The sequence below is a fragment of the Ictalurus punctatus genome, chromosome 18 (assembly GCF_001660625.3).
Source record: "Ictalurus punctatus breed USDA103 chromosome 18, Coco_2.0, whole genome shotgun sequence".
Taxonomy (NCBI): Eukaryota; Metazoa; Chordata; class Actinopteri; order Siluriformes; family Ictaluridae; genus Ictalurus; species Ictalurus punctatus.
This window is the reverse complement of record NC_030433.2, coordinates 19,077,132-19,096,319: the sequence shown is the minus strand read 5'-3', so window position 1 is coordinate 19,096,319 and position 19,188 is coordinate 19,077,132. Positions and strand designations below refer to the sequence as shown.

Below are 19,188 nucleotides of genomic sequence, written 5' to 3'. Positions count from 1 at the left end.
GCTACGGCATCAAACACTCATGCCGTAAAGAAGAGGAGAACAACTCACGTGGCGTTTACATTCCTAATAGAGGTGTTGTAGTTTATATATATATATTACACGGTATGATGACCTAGTTTAAAAAATATCACAGTTTCACGGTATCAGTAATTAATGGACCATTTAAACCACACAAGCCTTTGGAGAAAATAAAAGTAGAATTCATTATAAATTCTTTATACAAATGTCTCTTTGCACGTCCTTGTTTATATATGGTAGAGCACAGCAATGCCCTTTTTCATAAATGTCATGTATGATAACGTTAGGAACGTTCTTGGGGTAGCAGCAGAGGTAGTGCGTATAAAGCGTTAGCGGATTAAACATAGATAAAACATTTTCAGCGCAGTCGCGTCAGTGCACAGAGAAACTGAACTGCTATAGTGTGATTTAGGACGAGTCCAGGGGGAGGGCGTGTGAAGTTTTTGGGAAGTTGTAGCCGGAGACCAAAAAAAAAAAAAGATGAGAAGAGGTTAATGTCCGATATACGCCATGATATACGCCATGACCAACTATGGAACTGTGACAATCCTAGTTCCTAACAGCACAGAAGTGTTGCCTCCCCAGTAAGCTCATCCCTCTTATGTAATAGATTTGTTTCGTGTTCACTGGCTTAAATCAGTCACATGGTTACCTACACTGCTTATGCAATGTTAAGCAGTTGTCCCGTCCCCCTAGACCCCCACACCCACCCACCACCCACACACATTAAAATGCAGAACTAAATATTGAATCTGTTGTATGAAACACTGAAGGCTTCTATTACTTGTTAGGTGCTACATTAGTCTCATAGCTCCAGTGTGAAACTAAACATGCAAACTTCACACACCAAACACGTGTCCGCTGATCCATTACATTTTCGGTTAGAGGATATTTAGTGTGTACATTTTTGTACCATATGCACAGTTCGTGTGTGTGTGTGTGTGTGTGTGTGTGTGTGTGTGTGTGTGTGTGTGTGTGTGTGTCTGTTTTCACCTTTCCCCAGTCACGCTGGCTTCCATTGGTTGCTGAAGGCATCTTGGCCCTCTTCTTACTCTCTTTCAGCCTTTCGCCTGCTTTCACCACTTCAGTGGTGTCATTCTTACAAGTGGGGCAGTACCTATGCACACACGCACACACGCGCACACACACACACACACACACACACAGTATTACACAGTGAAGCAGGCGTAGGTAATTGTAAACAGCAGTGCTGCAGTTAAAAAAGTTTAATGATGGGCTTAATGTAATGCACAAGATCACTTAACATAGCAAGGAAAAAGAGGGCAATGTTACAAAAACGCACTGATGCTGCTAGCAATATATAAATAAAAGTGTACTGTTAGGTTATTTATTATGATTACAATATCATATTCCCATTACTACACCCTACAGCAGGGGCCTCAAACTCAAATCCTCTGATTATTATTCATTATTATTATTATTATTATTATTATTATTATTATTATTATTATCAAAATAACACAAATGGAACTATGGGAATTATGTTGTGATAAATAAAAAAAAAAGTAAAGAAAAATGAATCAAAATAATTTTGTATTTTAGCATCTTTAAAGTAGACACCCTTTTCGCCTAGAAATGTATTCTTGGCATTTTCTCAACCGATTTCTTGAGGAATCCCCCGAGATGCTTTTTAAACAGTATTAAAGGACTTCCCACCTAAGTTGGACATTTATCGGCTGCTTTTCAGAATATTTCGCTCCAAGTCATTCACTTAAAAAAAGATTTGTTTGTAAATAAAATGGTAGTTTTCTAATGAAAGGAATGAATACGTTGGCACACTTACATTTTTGTCTACAACACCGATTTCAAACATTTAATCGTACACCTTCAGATCAAAAGGTTTTTAAGATCATGAGAAACGTTTCAGTCAAGTGTCTCCAAACTTTTGACCAGTAGTGTGTGAGTGTGTGTGTGTGTATATATAATTCAAACAAGTATCCATTATTAGGATTTGGTGATAACATTTATTAAAGTAATTAATGGTTTTTGATATATATTGAAAATAAATAATGTTAAGAAAGACATTTAAGAACAACTCATATGGGATTACTGCTGCTAAGAACATACATATACTTGGTCTCCTATCTACCTTGCCTTCATGCTCCATCAGCCTTTCTTTTTTCAACATATTAATAGGTCTCCACACTGAGTGATACATTTCAGGATTCGGAATCTGTTTTTGAATCACACTAAAGGCCAACACCAGACCGGAAACGTTTAGACGCGGGACTGACATGCATCGAACAGAGCATACAGGTGTGGATTTAAATCATGGTTTCGGCACTGCGATGTGCAGGTCCATGTGTACTGTACAGTGGTGCATGGAACACAGGCGGTTGCTATGCTGTAGGTCTGCTGAGAATTCTAGATTGTGTGAAAATGTTGTACTAAATCTGTTTCAGTATTATTTTTTTTATATATTAAGTTCGCACAGGCTGAATGAAACGAGGCAGAAGACCTGTAGCCTACAGCGCCACGCTGCATTAATGCACGTGTGCTCGTGTGTGTGTGTGTGTTCTCACCAGTCTTCATCCTCTGGAATGGTGGACAGTGGGGGGTTGAGGCAATACAAATGGAAGGCCATGTTACACTCATCACACAGCAGCTGCATGTGTGCGTCCTGTTTCCCCCCACACACACAACACGAACAGAACCGACACTCTGCATCTGGGTCGGCTTTACAGTGCTTACACTCCGGCCCACTCTTACCTACACACACACACACACACACACACACACACACACACACACACATATACACACACATGCAGGGTGGCAAATAAACCTTTTTGTTCTACTTGCCGCGGTGACTGACACAGGGAGAAATATTGGGGGTTTGTGTTACAGCCTACGTTTAAACTGGCCGTCAGTGGGAGAGAGAGGAAGAGCTCCAGGTTTCTCGATTCGGTAGATCTCATCCAGAAACAACAGCTTACAGTCACCAATCACGTCACTTGGACCTCTGGAAAACAACCGGCGGCAAGACTGATACGATACAGACTGAGAATAAAAGTGATTCTGTACACTTTTTAAAAACAGGAGTGAAGGCTAAACTGGATAAGTTAAATCCAGCACCAATCATAATTACACCATTATAAAGTTACAGTCTGGGCAAAAACATCTAATCTTCACAATGTCCCTTTTCACCATAAATGTAGCTGTTCAGCCAATAAAACCAAGGCTGAACAACCTAAGCTTTACCCTCCGGTTTAAGCATCATGTGTAGATCATCACACACTCACCTCAAGAGACATTGTGTCTCAGTGGAGCTCCAAAAAGTTTTTCTGTCTGTGACTGTGGCAGTGTATGGCCCAAGGTTACGTCAGTATTTATGTGAGGAAAGTTACGCATATTCAGAGACGGGTTAAGCAACTGCTTAAGTTGATTTTCTAGGTTCACCATTTAGATTAGGAAAATGACCTTTCTGTAATTCACACCACTGAGTTGCCAGAATTTTCTTCAGTAGAAGCGTTGGACACGTGGTTTTTCAATTGCATCTAAACCCCAGGTTCTCTGAAGTATAGTTAGAGAGTCTGTGATTTTCAGAATTTTGTCATGATGGTGGAAACTGCAACAATTTTAATAACAAGTTGAATGTTCCAACAAATAGTCCAAATATAATTTTTAAATGAATGGATTAATAAAGTTATTTTGGAGCCTAATTTTTAAATAGTTTGTTTGTAAAATAAATCTCTCAATAAATCAGGGATATAAAATGCGAACTGAAGATGCAGACAGTGATTGTAATAAAAGGAAGGAAAAAAAAAGTGTGAAATAAAAGCATTTAAAAAAAGCTAATACAATGATATGAATGAGAAGATGGCAAACATTGAAATCTAATAGGAGTCTAATATATTAGTGCATGTACGATCCTAATCGTAATTATCTCATTAATCACTAGAAATTGGGTTTGATTTAACAATATGGCTTCCACTCTCATTATTTAGCAGCTTATAAAATAGCACTTGATCCAGCACATCCTATTATTTTGCATTTTTGATGAGATACTAATTCAAGGGCATGAAATCATAATTTGTGCATGAGATGTTAGCATTTTATCACCAGCACTGGCTCATGACCATATACACTTACTGTCCACTTTTTTAGGAACACCTGGACATTCGTGCAGTTATCTAATCAGCCAATGATGTGTCATCAGTTCAGTGCAAAATATTATGCAGAGACAGTTTATGTTCACATTAAAATGAAGAAAAAAATGTGATCTCTGTGACTTTGATTGTGGCGTTGATGGTATTAGAAAGGCTTGTTTGAGTATTTCAGAAACTGCTGATCTCCTGGGAATTTCTCCAGAGTTCACCCAGAATGTACCTGCATGAGTTTTTGCATTACATTGCTGCTACACGATTGCCTGGTTAGATAACTGCATGATTGTGCAGGTGTACAGGTGTTCCTGATAAAGTGGATGGTGAGTGCATAATACACTAAATTAAAGGATGTAAACGTGTAAGTAAGCTTTAGACAGCAAACATGATCTTTGCTGATCAACTACATTTGTGGTGAAAAAGGACGTTTCATTCACAGATCTGTGAAATAATGAATTTAAGATGAGCCCTATGAAATGCATGAGTATAGTAAGCACTGTATGAAGAGCGCAGGACGCTCTTACCCGAGCAGGATTTTGACGCGGACCTCCTTCTTGGTTCTGGAAATGTGGTTGAGTGTGGTGATTTCAGCATCGTACCAGAATCCCCTCTCTTCTGGAAGCTCCAGGTTGTAGTTGACCATCACCACCTGTCCCACCTCCAGCTGTTCAAACCGTAGCAGCGTCCGAGCTCGAGGACGCACATCTTCTGCATTCATCTCCACCACACCATTCTCCGGGTAACTGCAGACATGTGACTTTTAACAATTTGTACAAATACACTGTTGATTAAGACAGTCGACTTCTTCTCTGCTCTTCTCTGGGTCACCTCAGAAAACCTGTCAAATCCAATACTGGACCAGAACTCCAGGTCAGTACTGACATCTATACTCACTAGTTACAGTTATGACAGGTGTCCAACTTTACGTCTTCACTGAACTCATAATTTCTGAAACTTTTACATTCAACATTTGGTGTGTGTGTGTATGTGTGTTTAAAGTTAATGTGCTTCCTGGTGGTGACACACCTTAATACTGTAACTATAAAACTTTCTATGCATGAGCTACTCCTTCGGAATCCCACCTCCTGCTGCACTACACTCATCAGCTGTGATATGATATGGCTGACATTGGAACTGTATTTACTGGGCGGATTATTTTAGTGTGCATTGATGACAGGCGAACGCTTCACAATTAGGCAGCTCTGCTCTCGGCTCGCTGTCTTCTCAGCTGAAGGGAGTCGGGTTTCAGAGCCTTGGGGCTCTGGGGTTCCTATATGGATCTGGCGATGAGCGCTGCTCTATCTCTTGCGCCGTCCTCTGGATCTGACTCTCCGCTTCCGGGTTTTGGAGCTTGTGTCGCGACTCCTCCTTCTGATATGGAGAGTCAACCCACCCTCTCTGACTCCAAGGAGCCGAGTGTATCAAAAATGCAGTGTATCAAAAATGAACAGCAGCTCCCAATTACATAAAGAGCTGCTTGAAGTGATCACTAGGGCTGTAGAAATGCTGAATTTAGACTGGCCCAGGGAAGAGGAAGTGGCTCGTAGCAGGCTGGACGAGCACGTTCTCCCCTGTGAAAATGCTTATCCCTCACACTGCAGAAAACTCCCCTTTTTTCCAGAAGTACATGATGAAATATTGTGTTTATAACACTGCGACGTCTGATTATTCGGCCATCGTGGGGAATGAACAGTAAGAGTATTTGGCTATGCCGAAGGTGGAGGAGGTGCTTGTGACCAGGGTGGTCTATGCCACACACATTCATTCGATACTACAGTTTGGACATGGATTCCACCCCGGGCTCGAGTGTCTTGCAGTGACCCCCAGGCTCTGACCTTTTTGAACAGGCCATACCCTCAGTATGATGGAGTGGGTATACTCGTTCCCAGAGTGTGAAGCTCACACAACGTTGAGTTCCCTTTGAAAGGGAACGTCTGGGTTACTCCTATTCCCTGAGAAGAGAATGAGACGTTGCGTAGCTTTGTCATGCCGTTTTATAGTCACGCGATGCCACGTCACCTGACCATGGCAGGCCTATAAATAGGTGCAATTTCACACAAACTTCAGATGCTGGTCACGTGCGAGGGCGCTTCCCACAGCATGAAGCTCACAAAACGTCTCGCTCCCTTTTCAGGGAGCAGGGTTACATGCATAAACCAGATGATCTGCAGCTACTGCAAACTACTGTCAGAGCTGCTGATATAGAACGTGAATCAACACTTTCTGACCAATCAGAATCCACAATTTAACAGCAATGTGGTATAAAACCCTGTATCAAACACTAGTTTAAAGATTAAAAGGGCCTGAATAAAAAGGTAAAAATCACAACAAAAACAGCTTTTCCCACACAACTGCATTGTTTCAAGTCTGACCCTGCTGCAAAGTTTTCTAAGAAATCCTCTCCACTGTTTCAATCCCAGGTGGCTCGCATTTCTGACAAGCTGTTTTTCCCCTCGCAAATGATACCACACACACACACACACACACACACACACACACACACAGTGAGGAGAAGCGAGAGCGTGCACAGCTCAGCGGGGAAAAACAACAAAGCACCCGACTGTGTTAAAATCCTTCTGCCGCTGCCATCTTAATTTAGTGTGTGGGGGGGAAGGAACGGTTTAGAAAGAGGGATTGTTAATATTTAAGGTCGATATCCAACTGTGTGCTGAGAGATTAACATAAAATATGATTAACATATCTTTTTTAATATGACATATCTGAGATGAACAAAGCGCTCTTATTCCCCGCTGTTATTTCCCCCCCCCTTTTCTTTGAATGGTACAGCCCAAGGCTCTTCACACTTCACGGACAGAATTTTTGTTTTGATGACGTTTATATGTTTCAATTTTTATTTGTTAAAGAAATGCACATCTGGTTAATACTCTCAGAAAGACAAAATACTTAAAAATCTAAATGAGTCTGCTACAATAAAACAGCAAAGCGTGGAGTCAGTTTTTATTGTTTTTAGCGTTTTCTTCCCGTCATGAAAACCATAGGGTCCTGTGTTTTACAGAGTAGTCCTGTGTTATATAATATTCATTTGTTTGTTTATTTAAGTAACACACGTTCATTTGAGCTGCTGTCTCGGATTCAAATTGTAATGAACAGAGCAAGAGAAGAAAGAAAACGCCACGAACAAAGGAAGCATGATGATCACGCAGTGTACATTACCACACATACACACACGTTTGTCTTACTATCCTCGTGACCCTAACCAAAAGGAAAATTTCAGCTTTTATTTTTAAAAAAATAAATGCTGCCATTTTTGTTAAAAGGGAAAAACAATGCCAAATGTCACATATTCCTATCCTATATTTGTTCCCCAGTATATATGAATACCCCCCCCCCCCATCCCCACACACTGTGCTATGTTGTTTGTTTTTTTTTTAAATATAAACCTAAACACTTGTCTAGTGGACTGTATTATCAGATTTTCTTCCTTTTCTATTGGTTTAAATATGGACCCTGTCATTTTTCTGCCCTTTTGAATTGGACAGACTTTATCTCATTAACGGTGCCCGAACATGCTGCTAGCTAGGCAGCCTAATCCCTGAACGAAGTGCAGAAACAGACACGGCCGATTTGCTGTTTGTGCTTAATAATTTATGGCTTCGCACGTATAAACATATAAGCGTGCTTACGCTTGCACGACATTTGTAGTATATAACTCATTGTTTTTATAGTTATGTTGCATTTGCTTGTTTATTTTTTCATAAACATGGCGTGAAAAAAGAGGAAAATTAAAAAAAGAAGAAAAAAGAAAAAGAAACGCTCGCCGCTCAAGAGAGGTCGCTTGTCTCCATGGCAACGGCGCGTTCCGGATGAATTTGCCATGGATGGGGGGGGGGGGGGGGGGGGGGGTTGGGGACGGAGCGAGAGAAATAAGACGAGTGTGCATTCTGCCTCTCCTTCAGCTGCAGGCAGAAATCTGAGAAAGAAGAAGGAAGTAAGGTGTTCACACACGCACACACACACACACACACACACAAAATACACACAAACACAACAATAATATCTACATTATGCATAAATATACTGTGATGGACCTAAACACACACGGATATACACATGCATACATGCACAGACGCACACATACAACACATCTAAATACACAGACAGTGATGAACGCACGCACACACACACACACACACACACACACACACACACACAGACCGATACACACAGAAGCCCAGAAACTGATTGCTAGCTGGATAACTCTGAAATCTTTTCAGATTAGCTGCTGTTAGCTGAATGGCTAGTATTAGCAGTGAATGTTAATGAATAGGACTTAGCATATTTCATGTTAGCTGTCTTGCTATTTGTTTTTACACAGTGGGCTTTCAAGACCCTAAAACAGCAGAATGTGGCAGGAACGTAAAGCAGATACAGTGGCCTGTTAAATCTGTACAATAATTTAAATGTTAAATGCACCCACTCCTCGTATTTAATGTGGTAGCTGATATCGTCTCTGCCAGGGTCTTCTGCTTCAGTCTGAGATGTTGAAGGCTTCTCGCTGTTCGAGTTTAGCGGCACAGTGCCATTTGTGTCTGACTCCGTCTCCACCTTCCCGTTAATGCGCTTGCCGTTTCTCCCTGTCCTGCCTGTAGAAGATGCTGCTGTCTCTTTTTTGCTCCCTTTGCTGGACGGAGTAACTCTCTCGATTGTTGCCTCAAACCAGGCGCCAATGCTGACATCCCTGCAGTCCACCAGCTCGTTAATCTGAAATCATAACATTAATATGAATCCTTTACACCTGCTCTTCACACCTACACCCTTTACAGCTGTGCTTTACACTTACACTCTTTATACCTGCTCTTCACACCTACACCCTTTACAGCTGTGCTTTACACTTACACTCTTTATACCTGCTCTTCACACCTACACCCTTTACAGCTGCGCTTTACACTTACACTCTTTACACCTGCTCTTCACACCTACACGCTTTACACCTACACCCTTTAGACCTGCTCTTCACACCTACACCCTTTACAGCTGCGCTTTACACTTACACTCTTTATACCTGCTCTTCACACCTACACCCTTTACACCTACACCCTTTACACCTGCTCTTCACACCTACACCCTTTACACCTACACCCTTTAGACCTGCTCTTCACACCTACACCCTTTACAGCTGCGCTTTTCACTTACACTCTTTATACCTGCTCTTCACACCTACACCCTTTACACCTACACCCTTTACACCTGCTCTTCACACCTACACCCTTTACAGCTGTGCTTTACACTTACACCCTTTAGACCTACTCTTCACACCTACACCCTTTACAGCTGCGCTTTACACTTACACTCTTTATACCTGCTCTTCACACCTACACCCTTTACACCTACACCCTTTACACCTGCTCTTCACACCTACACCCTTTACACCTACACCCTTTAGACCTGCTCTTCACACCTACACCCTTTACAGCTGCGCTTTACACTTACACTCTTTATACCTGCTCTTCACACCTACACCCTTTACACCTGCTCTTCACACCTACACCCTTTACACCTGCTCTTCACACCTACACCCTTTACACCTGCTCTTCACACCTACACCCTTTACACCTGCTCTTCACACCTACACCCTTTACAGCTGCGCTTTACACTTACACTCTTTATACCTGCTCTTCACACCTACACCCTTTACACCTGCTCTTCACACCTACACCCTTTACACCTGCTCTTCACACCTACACCCTTTACAGCTGCGCTGTTCACTTACACTCTTTATACCTGCTCTTCACACCTACACCCTTTACACCTACACCCTTTAGACCTGCTCTTCACACCTACACCCTTTACACCTGCTCTTTACACTTACACTCTTTACACCTGCTCTTCACACCTACACCCTTTACTCCTGCTCTTTACACTTACACCCTTTACACCTGCTCTTCACACCTACACCCTTTACACCTGCTCTTTACACTTACACCCTTTACACCTGCTCTTCACACCTACACCCTTTTTCACCTGCTCTTTACACTTACACCCTTTAAACCTGCTCTTCACACCTACACCCTTTACACCTGCTCTTCACACCTACACCCTTTACAGCTGCGCTTTACACTTACACTCTTTATACCTGCTCTTCACACCTACACGCTTTACACCTGCTCTTCACACCTACACCCTTTACACCTACACCCTTTAGACCTGCTCTTCACACCTACACCCTTTACACCTACACCCTTTAGACCTGCTCTTCACACCTACACCCTTTACACCTGCTCTTTACACTTACACTCTTTACACCTGCTCTTCACACCTACACCCTTTACACCTGCTCTTCACACCTACACCCTTTACAGCTGCACTTTTCACTTACACCCTTTAGACCTGCTCTTCACACCTACACCCTTTACACCTGCTCTTTACACTTACACCCTTTACACCTGCTCTTCACACCTACACCCTTTACACCTGCTCTTTACACTTACACCCTTTACACCTGCTCTTTACACCTACAGCCTTTACACCTGCTCTTCACACCTACACCCTTTACACCTGCTCTTCACATCTAAACCTTTTACACCTGCACTTTACAATTGCACTCTATACACCTGCGCTTTACACTTACACTCTTTACACCTGTTCTTTACACCTACACCATTTACACTCGTTCTTAGACATACACTGTTTAAGCCTGCTCTTTATACCTACATCCTTTACACTCATTCCTTACACATACACCGTTTAAACCTGCTCTTTACACCTACACCCTTTACACTCGTTCCTTACACATATACTGTTTACACCTGCTCTTTACACCTACACCCTTTACACTCGTTCCTTACACATATACTGTTTACACCTGCTCTTTACACCTACACCCTTTACACTCGTTCCTTACACATATACTGTTTACACCTGCTCTTTACACCTACACCCTTTACACTCGTTCCTTACACATATACTGTTTACACCTGCTCTTTACACCTACACCCTTTACACTCGTTCCTTACACATACACCGTTTAAACCTGCTCTTTACACCTACACCCTTTACACTCATTCCTTATACATACACTGTTTAAACCTGCTCTTTACACCTACACCCTTTACGGTTGCAATTTTCACCTAAGCCCTTACAACTGTTTACATGTACTCCCTTTACACCTGCTTCTCCCCTACACCCTTTATAACTGCACTTTACACTTACACCCTTTATACCTATTCTTTACACATACCTTAACATCTGTTCTTAACACACACACCCTTTAAAGTTGCTCTTTACACCTACACCCTTTATACATGCGCTTCACATCTACACGTTTTATGCCTGTTCTTTATATGTACTCCATTTACATCTGTTCTTTACACATACTCCTTTTATACATATTCTTTACACCTACACCCTTTACACCTACACCCATTACACTTGTTCTTTACAGCTATTTCCTTTACATGTGCCCCATCCCCTACACACTTTACAATGGTTCTTTGCACATACTCCTTTAACTACCATGTGCACTCTTTATTCCTGTTCTTTACAGGTACTCCATTTTCACCTATTTCTTACACCTCACCACTTACAACTGCTCTTTACACCTACACCCTTTACACCTGCCAACTCACCTACACTCTTTACAGTTGCACTTTACACCTAAGCCCTTAAAATCGTTTACATGTACTCCCTTTACACCTGTTCTTTACAGGTACTCATCTTACACCCGTTCTTTACATATACACCCTTTACACCTGACCCTCCCCTACACCACACCCTTTACAACTGCACTTTACACTTGCTCCCGTTACATCTGTTCTTTACATTTACACCTTTCACATCTGCTCTTAACACCTACATCCTTTATGCCTGTTCTTTACATGTATTCTCTTTACATCTGTCCTTCACACATACTCCTTTAATATCTCTTCTTTACATGTACTCCCTTTACACCTATACCATTTACAACTGCGCTTTACCCCTAAAACCTTTTAAACCTGCCCCCTCCCCTACACTGTTTACAAGTGCACTTTTACAAGTGCAACACACTTTACACCTGTTCTTTACACATACATCTTTTACACCCACTCTTTATACCCACACCCATTACACCTACACCCTTTACACCGGCACTTTACACCTGCTGCCTCCCCAACACCAATTACACCTGCCCTTTACACCTACTGCACTTGAACCCTTTTTACCTGCTACACTTACTTACACCCTTCACAACTGCCCCCTCCCCTGCTCCCTTTACACATACACCCTGTACACTTGTTCTTTACACCAATACCCTTTACACCTGCTAGACTTACACCTTTTACAACAGCCCCCTTCCCTACACCCTTTGCACTACTTCTTTACACCTACACCCTTTATACCTGCTCCCTCCTTTACACCCTTTGCAACTGCACTTTACACCTACACCCTTTACATTTACTCTTTACACCAGCTCTTTACACATACACACTTTACACCTGCTCTTTACACCTACACCTGTACACTTGCTCTATACACATATACCTATTACACCTGCACTATAGCCTTTACACATGCTCCCTTTGAACATCTGCTCTTTACACTTACACCTTTTACATCTGCTCATTAACATCTACACCCTTTTCAGTTGTTCTTTATACCTACACCCTTTATACATGCACTTTACATCTACACTTTTTATATGTTCTTTATACATACTAAATTTACATCTGTTCTTTACACGTACTCCCTATACAACTATTCTTTATACATACATCCTTTACATCCACTCTTTATAACCCTATCTTTTACACCTGTGCTTTACACATACACCGTTTACATTTGCTCTTAACATGTAGACCCTTTGCATCCGCTTTTTACACCAACACCCTTTACACCTGTTCTTTAGACATAGGCCATTTATACCTGTTCTTTACACTTACAGCCTTTACACCTGCTCTTTACACCTACACCCTGTGTTTTACACTTACATCCTTTAAACCTGTTCTGACCTTTTAAACCTAATCTTTTTACACTTACATCCTTTAAACCTGTTCTGACCTTATAAACTCCGATCCCTGGATCAACGAGGTCGGCAGATGAGGATGTTGAAGGCTGACTGTCTAATGCTGACCCACTGTTGCTGCTGACTGTTGCTGGGGAAGCCGTGGTTGCTGTGGTTACTGTGGTTGCTGTGGGTGTGGTAGGGCTGCTGCTGGGAGGAGTTGCATTACCAACCATGACCTCTCCATTGTTGGGAATGGGGCTTGGACTGTCGGCTGGATCGGTGTGAGAGCGAATGAGAAGCTGAATAATGTCATTTAGGCCGACATTATAATCGAACAGCGTCTGTCCATCCTCCATCTGTCAATAAAAGGGAGAGAGAAAGAGAGTTATTGTGCCACCCAATAATAAACTGACTGAATAAAGTGTAGTAGAAATGAACGAGTCAAATTTCAGTGAAACGGAGAAAGAACCAAGGAGGAAGAAAAGAGCAGCACCTACACCCTTTACACCTGTCCCCTCCCCAGCACCCTTTACACCACCCCCTCCCCTACACTGTTTACAAGTGCACTTTACGTCTACTCTGTTTATACCTGCTCCCTCCCCTACACTATTTACAAGTGCACTTTACGTCTACTCTGTTTACACCTGCCCCCTCCCCTACACTATTTACAAGTGCACTTCACGTCTACTCTGTTTACACCTGCCCCCTCCCCTACAATATTTACAAGTGCACTTTACATCTACTCTGTTTACACCTGCCCCCTCCCCTACACTATTTACAAGTGCACTTTACGTCTACTCTGTTTACACCTGCCCCCTCCCCTACACTATTTACAAGTGCACTTTACGTCTACTCTGTTTACACCTCCTCCCTCCCCTACACTATTTACAAGTGCACTTTACAGCTACAGCCTTCATACCTGTCCCCTCCCAAACACTGTTTACAAGTGCACGTTAAACCTACACCCTCCTTTACATGTGTTCTTTACACATACATCTTTTACACCCACTCTTTATACCCACACCCTGTAGATATGCTCTTTATACCCATACCCTTTACACCACTCCCACTTTACATCTACACTCTTTACACCTGCCCCTCCCCTACAATGTTTACAAGTGCACTTTACATCTACACCTTTTACACCTGCCCCCTCCCCTACACTATTTACAAGTGCACTTTACATCTACACCTTTTACACCTGCCCGTCCCCTACACTATTTTCAAGTGCACTTTACATCTACAGCCTTCATACCTGTCCCCTCCCCTACACCCTTTACGGCTGCACTGTACACCCACACCCTTTACACCTGCCCCCTCCCCTATTCTGTTTACAAGTGCACTTTATACCTACACCCTTTACACCTGTGCCCTCCCCTACACCCTTTACTGCTGCACTTGACACCTATACCGTTTACACCTGCGCCCTCCCCTACACTGTATAGAAGTGCACGTTACAGCTACATGCACTCTTTATAAAAAATTTTTTTTACATGTACGGCCTGTTACACCTATTCTATAGAAATGAATTAACGAGTCAATTAAGAAATGTGAAATTTGAGTGAAACTGAGAAAGAACAAAGGAGGAAGAAAAGCAGTGAAAAGAAAGAACAGAAAAAGAACAAGAAAAGGTAAAAGAAGAAAGAAGAATGAAAGCAATATTATAAAGAGGGTGAAACAGAAGGAAGGAAGGAAAGAAGGAAGGAAGGAAATAAAGGGCAGTTAAAAAAGAAAAATAAGTACAGAGGAAGAAAGAAAACAATGAGTGAGAGCAAAGATAGATACGAAAACTGGAAAAGAAGGGAAAATGGCAAAAAAGAAAGAAAAAGAGTAAAAAAAATCAAAAAAGGAAAGGAAAATGAGGTAGGAAAGAAGGACAGAAGTTGGTCCACAGCAAGAAAAAAGGGAAAGGAGCAATACAAAAAAAAGACAAGACAAAAGTATGAATGGCTAAAGCAGGAAAGGAAATAGAGGAAAGTAAAATACAGAAAGATGGAAGAAGAAAAGAAGGAAATTGTGAAAAAGACTGAAAGAAAGAAAGGAACGAAAGAAAGAAAAATTTTAAAATAAGAGTTTACTCATTCACCAAGCTAACATTTTATCATATATGCCACTGTGTGTGTGTGTGTGTGTGTGTGTGTGTGTGTGTGTGTGTGTGTGTATGAGTGTGTGTAAACCATACGGTACTTGCTACTAAATCCGCAAAATCAGAATGAAGGCAAATGGGAAATACTAATATAAGTAAACAAATACATATTCGAATAGTGACAAAAGGGCAAGGGGTTGCTATGGAAACACACACACACACACACACACACGAGAGCAAAATGGCGGCTTCTTCTACGCTCTGAGAAAGCGGGAAAAGCAGCACGTACTCCGCCATGTTGACTGTAGCAAAACAAGTGCACACACACACACACACACACACACACACACACACACACACACACACTATATTAGTATAGGGTGGTACTGCGGTAATGAGGTGGTAGTGGGGAAAATTACTTCCAGTGTACATAACGGCAACTATCACACCTTACCATCGCATTTTCCGTTGATAAACTGTGTGTGTTTGTATGTGTGTGGGTGTGTGCGTGTTCCTATTGCGAAACAGTGAGCATGGCGAAGTGTGTGATTTTTTTTCCTGCTCTCTCTCTGGGACGAGCATGACGGAGAAGACGTCTCCATTTTCCCTGTTATTGTGTGTGTGTGTGCGTGTGTATGTAAATGGAATGGACAGAGAAAGACGCTACCCCATAAGCATGTAAAAGAAAATAGATACACAGAAAAAAAACCAACAGAGAGACAAACAAAAAGACAAAGATACTGAGACAGAGAGACACCCGTCTGTCTCTTTGTACCCGTCTGTCTCTCTTTGGTCTAGGTTTTTCCATCGAGTAGAAATATGAATCGAGCACACAGACAAATATTCCCATTGCCGTCTGTGCAGCTGGTCACATGATCATGTTTGTTTGTTTATCCGTTTATAAACTTGTGTAAAGTTGTGTTCCACTGTGTGCTGTGTAGCCGTCACTATAGCAGCTCGTTAATGCTGACTGCGCGCTACTCCATGTTATTTTATCACCCCAATTGTCAGGATCACCCCTATTCCACCCCCTATCACTGCCCCCCCACCTATCCCACACCCCACCCCCATGTCTCGCCTCTTAATAGATTATATAAGAGGTATCAAGGAATTTATCAGAGAACCAGTTAAGAAATCAACACTAATACAATCGCATGAATTCCTGATCCAAACCGCTCGTGCTCACGGAAGAGAGAAATAAAAACGAGCGCGGAGAAGACGCGGTGAATCACTCCGCTAGTTCGTTTCACATCCGACACGCAGAGACTCTCGCCAACCCGCCATCTTAACGCTCTCCCAGAACCACGTCGAGAAAATGGAGTAAGACAAACCGGAGGGAGAGAATACAGGAGATGAAACCGGAATAAAAAGAAAGAATTGGAGAGAAAAAAAAGCCAGAGGTGATAAAATGTAGGAATAAAATGAAAGAAAAACAAAGTATAATAAACACAAGGAGGGGAAAACTGTTGGTCTTTATGCCTTAAGTTGTCTTCTTTATGTTCAAATTAAGATCTTTTTTTTACTTTCATGTGGGTGTAAGTGAGCAGTCAGATATGAAGCTCGCGGGACAAAGACCATGGTCGTTAACACCAACGTTACACATTAACGTACGGCACGCGTACAGCGTTCGTTTTTTCATAATTACTGACTGATGGTCAGGATCATGGTGCTTTAAATCACGCTGCTAATTCAGTGATATTTTGGGAAATAAAACCAAACAAATGTGTACGAACAAAAACAGCAACAATGCAAGTGGGTTAAAAAATAATAATTTCCCACAGTTGAGACTGAACATGAACCGCAGTGACGTAGCTGTAGCATTTCCACCTCGGGGGTTTTTTCCATTGTTTGTCCACTGGGGAGAAAAGAAAAAAAGAACCCCCCCCCCCCCCCCCCCCGTTTAATGGCACACCCACTTAGGGCTTATAATCCAAATACAGATATTGATATTTGTAGCACTAGACAAATAGATAACGGTGTCGTGTTACACCCCTGTGATTGGGTAAGTTTAAACAGTTTGGGGTTTTAGTGGAAATATCTTAGGAAAGAAAAATTCAATTACAGTAATAAACAACTGCAGGTGGAAAAGCGACTATGTTTATTTGTGTGTGTGTGTGTGTAAGCACTGAGCACTGTCTGTGTCTAATGACTGACAAACGCACACCCGTACCTCATTAGTGACGTTACCCCTTTCACTGGGGCAGTTATTTATTCATGACGCCTGGATCTGATCGTTAGTGAACGTGAATTTATCTATTTAACTGCCAATAAAATTTTTCCTCTTCTTTCATCCCTCTATTTCCTCTCTGGCCGTTTTTCTCTGCTTCGGTTTTACCGCTTCGTTTCTCTCCCTTCGGTTCCCTCTGTATTTTCCTCCTCCATTTCATCCCTCCATTTTCACGCCGTGGTTTTGCGCGAGTGGTAAAATGGCGGGTTCTTTAAGAGCGAGACGCGCCATCACGATGTGTTAAGAAAAAAAAAAAAAAAAACGCTCGCTGGCTCACAATCACGCTCTCCTGGATCAGTGTGTGTGTGTGTGTGTGTGTGTGTGTGTGTGTTAGCAAAGTATGCGTTTTAGTGTCTGCGTGTTTTGCGCTCAAACGTCTTAAAGTAGTGTGTGTGTGTGTGTGTTTAAATTCTTCCCAACTACATATTTCAGTGCTTTTTGTGTGCGCACAGTAGTGTTAGTTTGATGGGTTGACTTGCAAGTTCACAAAAAGAGGCCAAAGCGCGCGCACGCGCGCGGGTGTGTGTGTGTGTGTGTGTGTGTGTTTGTGTGCGTATGCGCTCAACCGCCATTTCAGCTTCAAGGAAAAGAGAATTCTGGGAAATTTGAGGAGCAGCTCCCCTCCCCCACCACCAGACAGGCAGAGCGCAAGCAAGCGAAAGAACAAAAAATAAAAAAAAGAGAAAAGACTAGGAAGAGGAAGAATCGGGTCACGTTCTAACAACGATACAACATCGACCGTGTGCTAAAGTGCGACTGGGCAATAAAACGTAACTGATTGATCATTAAACACAGAGCGGCACAAAACAAATTTTTCTTTCCGTTGTTTTCCCTCTGCTTTACAGCCTGCAGTAGCGTGTGAATACGTAGCTGAAACGCATCGCTGTCTGTTCAATGAGCAGTTGGGTCTCGCTGGGGTTGAGACTCGCTCCTGTAAACATTGTGATCCGATCTCATTTTCTCCTGCACAACAGATAAGCTAGCTAGAGACAGTGAGCTTTCAGGGAGCCTCCAGCACTCCACGAGTCTGATCTTACGGTTCCGGCGTTAACCCTGTTTAAAAACAGCACGCTATCACGTTATTACTCAACCGTTTAAAACACAAGCCAAAGTTAAAGGGAAAAAAAATCTAATCAAATCGTCCTGCAGATGCCACACGTGCGATTCGATTCATTTCTATTTGAGTGTCATTATTAACAACAGACATTGTCACCAAGCCGCTTTATAGAAATCTGGATGTAGATTTTGGACTAAGGAGCAATTACAAGACAAGACAAGAAAAACTCCCTAAGACTCCAAAGAGAACCCATCGTCTTCTGGGTGATATCAGTGGGGTTGTAAATCATTACAGCGTATGCGTGTATGAGCAGAGTGTGAACGAGAGTCTTGGGATGAGCATAGGACAGTGTTTATGATTAAATCAGGTACAAATCGACAGCAGCAAGGATAAGCGGTATAGAAGATGGATGGATGGATGGACAAATCAACAGCATCCAGGTGAGATTATTCACTGACGCGAGGGTGTATAATTTTGTTTAAAACAGCAGCTCAGACTAAACGTTATTGGAGGTTTACGTTATTGCATTCGTTCTACCATCCTTTCTATACTAACTACTCATTCTCAGAAACTTGTATAATGGATGTGCTACATAATCTCTACACAATCTCTACATCTAATAAATAGACTAAAAATACATATTAAAAGTGCAACATGATAAAAACACAAATGTTTTAGACATGGTCTCAGAAAAACTGCTATGACCGCCTGTTTGTTTGCTTATAAGGACCTCTT

At 42.0% G+C, this 19,188-nt stretch overlaps 1 protein-coding gene across 1 annotated transcript in view; it reads right to left on the bottom strand.

Annotated features, from left to right (window-relative positions):
- LOC108279364 (E3 ubiquitin-protein ligase UHRF2) overlaps positions 1 to 19,188 on the bottom strand; it is a 43,685-nt gene that overhangs the window by 11,205 nt on the left and 13,292 nt on the right. Inside the window, exons 2-7 of the mRNA XM_017493576.3 lie at positions 13,137 to 13,439; positions 8,581 to 8,864; positions 4,667 to 4,885; positions 2,892 to 3,001; positions 2,562 to 2,748; positions 1,012 to 1,135 (exon numbers count right to left, since the gene is read on the bottom strand). Coding sequence (XP_017349065.1) covers positions 1,012 to 1,135; positions 2,562 to 2,748; positions 2,892 to 3,001; positions 4,667 to 4,885; positions 8,581 to 8,864; positions 13,137 to 13,439 — 1,227 coding nt within the window. The remainder of the gene's footprint in view (positions 1 to 1,011; positions 1,136 to 2,561; positions 2,749 to 2,891; positions 3,002 to 4,666; positions 4,886 to 8,580; positions 8,865 to 13,136; positions 13,440 to 19,188) is intronic.